We start from the raw sequence: 10,936 nt of genomic DNA on the forward strand, positions 1-10,936 counted from the left end.
ACAGCTAATTCCTGGCTCCGTCCTTTCACGGCGGTTGGATTTCCTAAATTTTCTAAGCCCACCAGTTTTTTGAAGTTCATGAGAAAGTGGCCAAGGGTAGCCAGTAACATTTGAAGGAAGCAACCAAAAAAAAAAAAACATTAAAATTGCAGTGTGGGACAAAAGCACAAGCAACATTGGAAATGAGGCTAATGGCCTTATCAAAAGTAAGCGTCATTTGGCAAAGGGGAAGCAAGTGAAGCCTCAAATTCGTGAACTGCTGGCACAGGGTCAGTTCACAGAGAGGCTGCACTGGGCGAGTAGTTTGAGAAGCCTCTGGCTACTAGCGAGCGGCGGCGTGTGCTTAGCCGTCGGGGGGGCCCCATGTCCTTTCCCACGGTCTTTCCAGGGCCACCGATTGCATGTGGGTCTCCCAAGCAAAACCACAGCAAAACAAGGTGTACAGAAAAGTTACCTGTGGATTATATCCAATGACCTGCACGTTCCTCTCCACTCCCCCTTGAAGTCAGCCCTGTGTTTATACTGACCCCGGGGTTTCAGACACCGTCTAATATTACCTAAGTACTAAAGGAAGCAGCAAACTTAAAATACATTCTCATAAATTCAGTATGTCATCCCCATTGAATGCGTGTTTCCGTATGCTTGTGGCGTCTCTAACCTCAGCTTCCATTTTGGCAACACAGAGCCACTCATTTTCATGAAGAAAGATCTTTCTAACCTGGTTAATTTCACTAATAGGCTGGTAAAAATTATTGGAAAATACAAACTATGGTTTACCATTGTTTTATTTCAAATGCGAGCTCTGTATCCAGCATTTCAAATAAGAATTCTCTGTCAGGATAATTGCATTAATAACTAATGTTTACTTGTAGTTTTAAAATAGCCATATACATGTCAAAATATGTCAACAGTTTGTCCCTTAATAGTTCAATACATCTTTAAATTCTTGTTTTTCCTGAATGTGTACTAAGTTTTTTAGGTTATGCAAAGCTAAATTGATCCTAACCCAATGAAATGAACCAGATTCCTAATTGTGATTGCATATACTTTCAGGAACATTTTTGGTTATCTCATTTTAGAAAATTTCTCATGGATTTAAGTCAATCTGGCCAATTCTCCCCTCTATGACATAATAATAACACCAGGAAAAAGTAAATAGGTGGGAGAAATAAGAGGGAAAAATCTATCCATTTGGACAACTAATAGGTATAATGAATAATCATTCTAAAGCAAATTTATTAAATGTACAGGTCGTGAATACCCAACAGGATGGGAGAGCGCTCTACTCCTGGCGACAAGGGGACGTTGGCCAGCTATCAAAAGGGGCCATGGATTTTCATGGACGCACTCCATCAAACCATGGGCCCGTTTTCTCTGCTCCCTGCCCTCCAATCAACAGCTACCTCTGCCCTCCCACAGTACTTAGCCTTTTGTTTCTGTTCTAGGGTAGATCATCTGCTTTCTATTATTTATCGTTAACTTACTACACAGCTCCCTTTCCACTAGAATGCAAGTGATTGGAGACAGTGACTCTAACTTCTTATTTCTCAAGACAACCCTAAGCAATAAGGTGCCATTAGTATCTCATCTCCATTTTACAAATGAGAAAACTGAGACACAGTGAAGGTATGTATGTAGGTGGCCCAAAGTCACTCAGCTTATAATAAGTGACAGAGCCAGAAAACTAACCCAGTCACTGTGACACCAAAATCCCTGCTAGGTCACCTGGTCTCCTGAGCTTCTCATGTGCAAAGGGAGAAATGTTGCTCACCTAATATTTCTATTCAAGCTTCGTATTATTCTGTATTTCATAATGTAGCACAAACTCTGACTGTTACAATCCCCTCTATAATAGGATATGTGCAATATTACACAATCACCTTTTTCCCAGGAGATTTTCTGAAAAGTCACTTGGCTATCTTTTTCCTGAGAAAATTAGGCCTTCTAGAAATTCTAGAAATTTCATTCTACTGGGTAGGGAGCGTGTAGTAAGTTATATGTCATAAAGAATGTAGAATTTCAAAACAGCCCACTGGGGTTCGAATCTTGGCTCTGCTATTAGTGTCTGGCCTTGGGCACAGCCTTTAACCTTTCTGCTTTGATTTCTTCATCTGCACAACAAGCATGATGACAACCCTTACTGCAGGCTTGTGGAGATTAAATGTCACAATTCATGAGGCATTCAGGACACACACCGTGCTTAGTAAATGGCACCCATTATTTGCATAAGTATCTTTCAAAGTGTAGAACTTCGGTTCTTCAAAATAATCGTGATTTTAGGGTATTAGGACCCAAATTCTTTGTGAAAGTAATAAAGCATTAATCAGCCAAATTTCTGCTATATTTTGGTGGTGTGGCAAGTGGTGGCAAGCCTCTCTTTGGAAATTTCAGGTGATTTGGCATGACCCTTGCTCTCTAAACTTTCTAAAATGGAGATGTGATCAAGCCACTTTCCCTCAGGGACGCCTTCAAGGTTCTCCCTTGCATTTGGTCTGACCACCATGGTTTTCAAGATCTCCAATACTGACCCTGACCATCTCTCCACACTCACGCTTGGAATTCTTTGTCTAGTTTCCAGATTGTTCCTTGTTTATTTATGCTGGTGGGTGCCTCCGTGCCTTTCTACCAGTTCTTTGCTTAATATGCTCTTCCCCTCATTCCCAGCACTGGTCTCTCCCTCCCCCACCCAGTCTTTCTCACTCACCTCCCATTCATCCGGAGGCTCAGGTCCAATCTCGTCCCCTCCAGGTGAGTGAGGTGTTGCCAAGGCAGTCTATGTGTCCCCTATCATCTCAGTTACCAGAATGAATTCTAAGTGTTGGTTTGTTAGGTTCCTTTCCCCCTACATGACTGCGCTCCTAGAAAGCAAGAAAGATAACATGCTTCTCTTACAGCGCGTCTGTAACACCTTGTCACAAGGACTTGCAGCCATGCCTGAGTGCGTGAACATAGTGGCTCTCTGGATCAGACCTGCGTTTTACTCATCTTGATACTCCCAACCCCTAGCCCGGTGCCTCCATGGGTGGTGTCCAATAAATGCTTGCTGAATGGACGATTTCTGGAAATCTGCTGCAGGATGGCCTCATTACCCTGGGTTTGTAAGTACTCTTAGCCACATATCTTTCAGAGAGAAGTCCAAAGACATGCACTATATGGCAACAAGTAGGTGGGGCTGTGGTTTGATTCAGTGTCGCTGAGTGCCATGTTACACTGAGGACACAATGTCTCCCTAATTTTAAACAACTTACTGCCCATTAACTTGATGGATTGGAGCACCTTGCTAAAGAAGGGAGGTTTGCAAACGTGAACTTTCTGAATTCCTTAGCATTATTTTCCATAATGGAACTGCTTCCCAAAGGGATGGCAAATAAAGCACAGCCACTAGAGAAATCTGACAAACTAGATGGTTTTCAGTGGAGGCAGTTCTGCCCTCTAGAGGACATTGTGGGGCCGGCTGTGGCACGACCGCATTGGGGTAGGGGACCGATGTGCCCATGGGTATTCACTGGATGGGACTCGGTTTTAACAGAGATCCCACGATGCATAGGATGGTCCACCCGACAAAGACTTGATGACCGTTGGCATGACTTTGGAATGTCCCACCTTTCCTTTAGGTGGAAACACCTAATCCCATTTTCCTGTACACTATCTTTTGCACTGCTTTAGTATACACTGAATTTTCCAGATATCTAACTACTGTTAACACCAAAAGGAGATCAGACCTTGCTCTGTTTGGAAAAAATCACATTAAAAGCCGCAATGCAATCCGGATGGGTGAGTAGCCAGTCTAGCACACCCGCGTCGGTCTGGATTCGGGGCTGCCGGGTCTCAGTGATTCTGCGTAAAGGTTTGACTCTGAGACCTTTGTTAGGTCTACTGAAGCTGTTACATTTTGAAATAGATTATTTTCCTTTTCTTTCTCCTATTTATCGTGAAGACGTAATCAATACCATGTATTGATTTTTAAAAATTGTATCTGTAGTGAAAAATATTACCAATAAATTTCAGTTTAGGATAAAGGGATGGCACAAAATGTTTGCTCTAAGGAGAGCTTGCCGGGCCCAACAGAGTGGGCAGTCGCTGCTTTAGAGAGAGGAACTGGGCTTCATGCTTTCCTCCACACGGAATTCCATGCACAGAAATGTCAAAACCTCCCCGCAGGTGTCCCCTTGCTGTTCGAATCTGATTTTGCACACAGCTCCAGGACTGACCAGCTATGGGGCCCAGGGCAAGTTACTCACTCCTCCAAGTCCAGAAGATAGGAACTGAAATACCTCCCTGTTTGGAGGGTAAGATGAGTTAGCGCATACAAACATGGACAATAATTTTGGATGCCTGGGTGACGCAGTTAAGCATCCAACTCTTGTTTTTGGCTCAGGTCATGATCTCAGGGTCTTGAGATCGAGCCCCACGTCAGGCTCTGCACTCAGCACAGAGCCTGCTTAGGACTCTCCCACTCCCTCTGCTCCTCCCCGCCATGTTCTCTCACTCTCTAAAATAAATAAATATATCTGTAAACATATATATTTAGGATAGTTTTTGGTTCATAAGAGCCCAGTAGAGATTAACTTTAAAAATATCAGGAGAGCACTACGTAACAAACATGCATAAAACCAGTCTAATGACGTAGGAGGGCTTCAGAGCATGCCCAAAAATGTATCCGGTTACTGGGAAGCCTTTCCTCCTTCCCTTCCTTCCTCCCTCCCTCCCTATCCTGCTTTCATTTCTTAATTATTTTGGTGAGTATGGGATATCTGAAGTCACCATTTTAGTCATGGGAGAAAGCAGGGGACTAGAAGTCAGAGCTCCTCTGCCATCAGACTGGACAAAGGCACAGAATTTCGAACTTGCTCCCTCAGCTGGAAAGCAAAGTGGCAAGGCCACATGACTCTCTTAGATCAGAAGAGATTTTCTCAGTTGGTAGAGCATGTGACTCTTGATCTCAGGGTCCTGAATTCAAGCCCCACGCTGGGCTTAGAGTTTACTTAAAAAATAAAATAAATAACAGTGGATTGTATTTAAAAAAAAAATAAAAATGAAAAGAGCTATTGAGGGTGACATATGGTAGCGTGAATTCATGTAAACCTGGGTTCCCAAACACCCTCAGGGGCCAGGGATGTTACAGAATTGAGGGAACTGGGCCAGGTTGGGAGGCCAGGCAGGAGGCTGGTGAATGGCAAGTGGCTGGTCTGAAATGGCAAGTGGCTGGTCTGAAATGGCAGGACAAGGACCCTCCATGCCACATCTTCCGAGTGTCCCAAGAAGCCAGAAATCCAGATTCTTATGAGAAATGTCCCGATCTTTAAATCTATAAAAATTCACTTCCTTCCCTGCTTTTCACAAGCCCTGATGCAGAAAAGAGCTTTTTAATGCAATTCAAAATCAATGTAGGATTTTTTTTTTAGATTTCAAAATATGAAGTGCTAAGTAAAGACATTTCCTTTTATTGAGTAGCAGAGTATCATTAAGAAGATAAAATGAAGCGCTTTGATCTAAAATTTCAAATGGGTTTCACAAAAACATAAAGTATTTTATTTATTCTAAGCCAGCAGAATATAGGCCCAAATGTGTAATCGTCAGACGTGGAATTCAGGGGCACTTTCAGATGCATAATGTTAGGTGACTGTAACCAACAGCTGAACTCTGAACTCCACAGTTATTAACATAAAAAATTTCAGTGTGACTACTGAATAATTAGTACCGTCAATTGTGGTAAATACATTAAGTTACAAATCTTTACATTTGTACATAACTCATTTAACAAATAAAGGTTTTAAGACTCAACTGTCCAACTTCCATTTAAACACTAAATGTTGCTGAACAAAAAGTCTGCAATAAATATTCCCTCAAGTGGGTGGGGGAAATGCTCTTACGTAAGATCAGTGTTACAACGAATAGCTGAGTAAATATTTAAACCTTTATACTCCTCATGTGGTTACTGAAATCTTGTATTCTGAAAAAGCTCTTATATTTTAAACAAAATTTAGTTATTAATTTAAAAAGTAACTGTTCTCACAATGCTAATATTATTCACGGTTAGGCTGCTCCCCGAATCATAAATAGGTTGTTCGACTGTCCCCTCAGATTGCTGAGTTGTTAGTTTTTTTAAAAAGAACCTTCAGTAATTACCATCAGGTGTTTTTCTTTGCTTGTTGATGTATAGATTTGTATTATGACTCACTAAACAACTGAGAATGAAAAAAGACCATGTGGGCCCTTCCTAACAGGACAGCTTGAACTGTCCAATAATGCATCTCCAGCCAGCCTGCAACTTTACAGTCCAACTGCTGCCTATTTGGAGTAAAAGTAGCACAAACTGAAATGTGATAATCACCATGTTTTCAAAGGCAGAAAGCAATTCTGTAACACACCCATCCTGTGATTGGGGCCGGGAAGCGTAGGACGAAGAAGGTGCTGTATTTTCTAGCACATGCCTCCAGGACCATACTGGGTGCAAGGGAAATTTCCCCCGAAAGTCCTTGTGGCAATGGCGACAGGCCTCCACCTGTCTTGCGGGTGTCCTACCGGCTGGATTTATCGCGGTGGCCTGTCAGCTAGAACTGAAGTCCGGACAGCTCTTCCCAGGCAGCGGGGGCTCCTGCTGGAGCGGGTAAGCGAAGTACTGGGGTGACACCAGGAAACCGGACGGCTGCGTCAGGTGGATTGGGTGGCCCGTGGTGTAAGGTGGGGGCGGTGAGGGCACCAGGCAGCCCGGCTCTGCTCTGGCAAAGGAGAATCTGCGGATGGAGCCCCCGGTGGAGCTGGAGCTGGTGGCCGTGCTGGACTGCCTGGAAGGTGCCCTGAGGCTTGTGGAAGTCAAGATCATGGGCAGGGTCTCTGTCTGGTAGCTGCGGAGTGAGAAGCGGATTGGCTGCTGTGAGGGCTCCTTGGGTCTCAAGCAGGTGCAGCAATAAATAGCCACTAAAGAGCCCAGGATGATGAAGGCAATGAAGATGGAGCCGACAATGAGGAAGGGGACGTAGACGGGCTCTAAAAGGGAAAAACAGACAGACACAGGTGTTGGGACAAGAGCCTCCCAAACTCCAGGCACCTTACTGATGGGACGTAAACGGCTCAGTATGACCACCCTGGTCAGCCCAGGCTCTCAGAGCTTGTTCCTGCTGATCTCCGAAGTGCGAACTCAGACGACCGAATATTCTTGCTGAGAGTGGGGAGGAAGCAAACTGATACTGCGGCCTCTGTTAGCAATCAGCCATTATATTGCACATCTGGAAATCAGAAGGAACAGACTCTGCCCTCCTGTTCGAGCACTGGAGGGAGGGGAAGGGTGAGCTGTTTGGTCACCATATCTCTGGACTTAAATCCAGGTTTCTGGTAGTGTTACCACGGTGGAAGCAGTCATCTTTCATCCAAGAATCTCCAATCTAAGCAAAGAGAACCAGGCCTGTAAATGACAGCCCCAGTAGGAGACTAAGGAAAGAACGGTATAAAGAAACCCATAACGGACCCCAATTAACTGTGTCTCTGACTGCATCGGAAACTGTCATCTCTGGATACTTCTTCCCAGAAACGGCTTGGGATGCCCACTCCAGCTGCCACACCCCTGCCCCTCGATTCCCACCCACACTCTGGGAAGGTCAGGCCGAACCTTCAATCACGAGACAGTTCTTCGTTTTGGTGGCTTTCCGTGACAGCGTCCCTCAGAGAGAGCAGACCCATTTCCTTCTCTCTGTGCAAGATGGACATAAAATTTCCCACCCCTGAGCCCCCCCACCCCCCACAGCTCTGGGAGACACTCCAAGTGTCTCCCCTGTCTGATAGAGCCACCTCTGGATGCAACCTCCAGCTCAGAGGCGAACGGAAGAAGACCCGCGTTGACTAAGGCCTTACTGTGTGCCTGGCTCTTTCTCGTTATCTGATTCCAGTCTCGTGGAGACTCTTGTGAAGTGGACATGGTAAGCTCTGCTTTCCAGATGTGGAAACATACGTGTTTTTGACCCTCCCCAAGACACACAGGTGCTGACTGACAGGTAACTATCAACCCGGAGGCTCTTGTGGGTTCCTGGGTGTCAGCCCTTGGGTCTCCCATGGCTCTGCCACGTTTAGTAGCACCCTGCAGAAGGGGGGGGGAAGCCACCGACCAACCACTTACTGGGAGCACCGTGCTAAGCATTCCTACACTCTCATTTAATCCACAACGCAACTCCTCTGAGAACCGTATGCGCATTTTAGAGTTGAGAGGAGGCCCAGAGCAGTTAAGTAACTTGCCCAAATTACACAGCTGGCAAGGGAAAGAGTCACAAGCCAAGGTCCCTGAGAGCTGGGCCGATCCCACCTCCGTGCAGGGACGGCCCCTCTCCTGCTGTTCCCGGGCAACAAAGCGGATTCGGAGAAGCCCAGGAAGGAACCCCCGATGCAGACTGCGCACTGACACTTAACACCGCAGAGCAGCCGGGGCCCCCAGGGTGAGTGGCGTAAGCCAAGGGAGAGTCGGTATCCTTTATTTTTATTCATTTATTTATTTATTTATTTATTTATTTATTTATTTATTTTTAAACAAGCGAGGACGGCCTAGAGTTCCCTGCTTTCCCCTGCGCATCTTTTCTCCAGAAACCACTTCCCCAATCCACCCGCTTGGGGGTTTTGACGCTCAAAATTAAACTCCTTGAGAGTATAATAGAGTTCTAAGGCAGAGCAGGCTCCCCTTTCCTCTGGGTTATCATTCTCTAGGCGGGGGCGCTGGGGCGGAGGGGGGACTCTGGGCACCATTAATTCTCTTTCCCGGGGACCTTCTCTTGCCCGCTTCAGACTTCGGCCGTGGAGTTCTGGGGTGTCACCCGCTCTTAGCTCCGCCCGCTCCCCCGGTTTCCCGGCCGTAAAATGATCGCCTCAAGCTCTAGCGGGTTTCCCTGACGTTCCCATTCAGGTGGAAAGCTTTTTATTTTTTTTCCTCCTTTCTTTCTTTCTTTCTTTCTTTCTTTCTTTCTTTCTTTCTTTCTTTCTTTCCTTTCTTTCTTTCTTTCTTTCTTTCTTTCTTTCTTTCTTTGTGTAAAGTTCCTCTGCTGGGGTCATGATTTACTCCGCTCTGAACTGAGCGGAAATTTGACCCGTGTTTTCCGACATGAGAATAGGGGGCGGGTAGCCCCTGCGACCCTGGTTTCTAAATCCCCACCTCGAGGACCTGGGCATTTCTGAAAGGCGTGACAATAGGGGGTGGGCCGGAGGGTAATTCGATGCAGAGAAATGAAAGGAAGTCGGGAGAACGAGGCAGAGGCTTAGGAACGCTACCAACGATCCACCAAAAAGGGGGGGGGTGAACGTAGCTCAAGTTCCTTGGCCCTGCGGGGCTGCAGATGAGCGCTCCCCAAGAGTGGCGGTCTCTGGCCGCCGGCAACCCCCGAAACTCCTGGAGTGACCAGGGCGCGCCATGGGGAAAACTGCAGTCCGACCTGGCACTGTCCCCGTAGCTCTTCCCCTCACCTCCCGCGCTCCCGGGGGCTCCAGCTGTCTCGCCCAGGGTCACCAGGTGCCAGCCCTGCGGTCCTCGCTGTCCCTTGCAAAGTTTCCTGGGGCCGACCCGCGGAGACCGCGTGTGGCGGGAATCGGGACTGCAAAGGAATGAGGGCGCCTGACCCGAAACGCGACCACCCACTCGCTCCGCCTCGATGCCCCCACCCGGCCGCTCCACGGTGCGCCGACCCAGGGCCGCCTGGAGCGCATGCGGGGGGGATTGCCGCGGCCAGGACGCCGGGAGGGGGCCGAGGGCCGGCACTTACGCGCGGTGACGCCGGGGTGCTCCAGCTCGCCGCGGTCGTTGGTGCAGCTTCCTTGCTCCAGCCTGGCGTCGGCCGCGGCGCAGCAGTAGCGCAGCGCGCAGGAGCCGCAGCAGATGGTGGCGTCCAGCGTGTCGAAGTCCTCCGGGCACTGGAAGCCCTCGTGGTAGTTGCCCTGCACGTCCACCCAGCCGTGGCAGTATTCTCCGGACTGCTGGGCGCCCGCCGGGCTCCAGCACAGCCAGCCCAGGAGCAGCCAGAGCGCCAGCAGCGCCCCCATCGCCGCTGGGCGCCCGGGGCGGCCGGGAGGGGACGCAGCTGGAGAGCGAAGGGCCGAGCGCCGCGGTGCCGCCTCCCCCGGGGCGCGGCTCGAGCGGCTGGCCCCGGCGGCCGAGGCCCCCCTCTCGCGTGGGCTAGCAGGGGCCGGGGAGGCGGCAGGGGCCGCGCAGCGGGCTCCGCAGGCCGGGGGTCTGCATGGTGCGCGGGGGCGAGGGGGCGAGGGCCCGCGGGAAGCGCCGGCCGAGGCTGCTGCTGGGGCTGCTGCTGCCGCCCTTTGCCGGTCTCATACTGCTGCGGGCGCGAAGGGCGCGCCGACCCCTCGGCCGCCTCCCACCCCACTCCTCAGGGGAGCCATCGCGTCCCGGGCTGGCGACCCCCGCGCCGCACAGCGCCCCTCCTCGTGGCCGTTGCCGGGTCCGAGCGGAGCCCGAAGGAGGAAGAAGTTGAGATCCCCACGCGCGGGCGCCCGGGACCGGCGGCCCCTCCACCCCCGCCCCTGTCTGTCACGGGAGCAGGAGTCAGCCTGGCCGCGGCCAAGTACAAACGGCCTCGGGGTTGCTGACAGCTCTGCCTGCAAGGCGTCCTTTAAAAAGGAAGAGGGAGGGGGAGACAGCGAGGGCTAAGAAAGAGTCCGCCCTCCTGGGTCGCGCCGCTGGAGCTAATCACCGCGGGCGCTGCGCGAGCGGCCGGTCCCCGGGGCTTCGGGTTCGCGCGCCCCCCTCCGCCCTTCCCGGCCGCCCCCGCCCCCCGCGCTCTCCCAGGACTGGACTCTAGACCTGCGCGGAGCAGGCGCTCCCCCCCGCACACCCCGACTCCCGCACCGCCCAGAGACTCCGCAGAGCGAAGGCGAGGGCTGCCGAATTTCTGCGGCCATCCACTCGGGTTGGCGCGCGGGTGGAGCGCGCGGGTGCTTTGTATGGATG

At 49.9% G+C, this 10,936-nt stretch overlaps 1 protein-coding gene across 1 annotated transcript; it reads right to left on the reverse strand.

The window, feature by feature from the left end:
* Positions 1 to 5,424: 5,424 nt before the first annotated feature.
* SHISA3 (shisa family member 3) lies at positions 5,425 to 10,729 on the reverse strand. Its single transcript, XM_045815981.2, has 2 exons — positions 9,738 to 10,729; positions 5,425 to 6,990 (listed from the first exon to the last, which is right to left on the reverse strand). The coding sequence occupies exons 1-2, from the start codon at positions 10,012 to 10,014 to the stop codon at positions 6,551 to 6,553; spliced, it is 717 nt and encodes a 238-aa protein (XP_045671937.1). The 5' UTR covers positions 10,015 to 10,729; the 3' UTR covers positions 5,425 to 6,550.
* Positions 10,730 to 10,936: the final 207 nt, after the last annotated feature.

The sequence above is a fragment of the Ursus americanus genome, chromosome 8 (genome assembly GCF_024610735.1).
Source record: "Ursus americanus isolate L20-20 chromosome 8, mUrsAme1.1.p, whole genome shotgun sequence".
NCBI classification, from domain to species: domain Eukaryota; kingdom Metazoa; phylum Chordata; class Mammalia; order Carnivora; family Ursidae; genus Ursus; species Ursus americanus.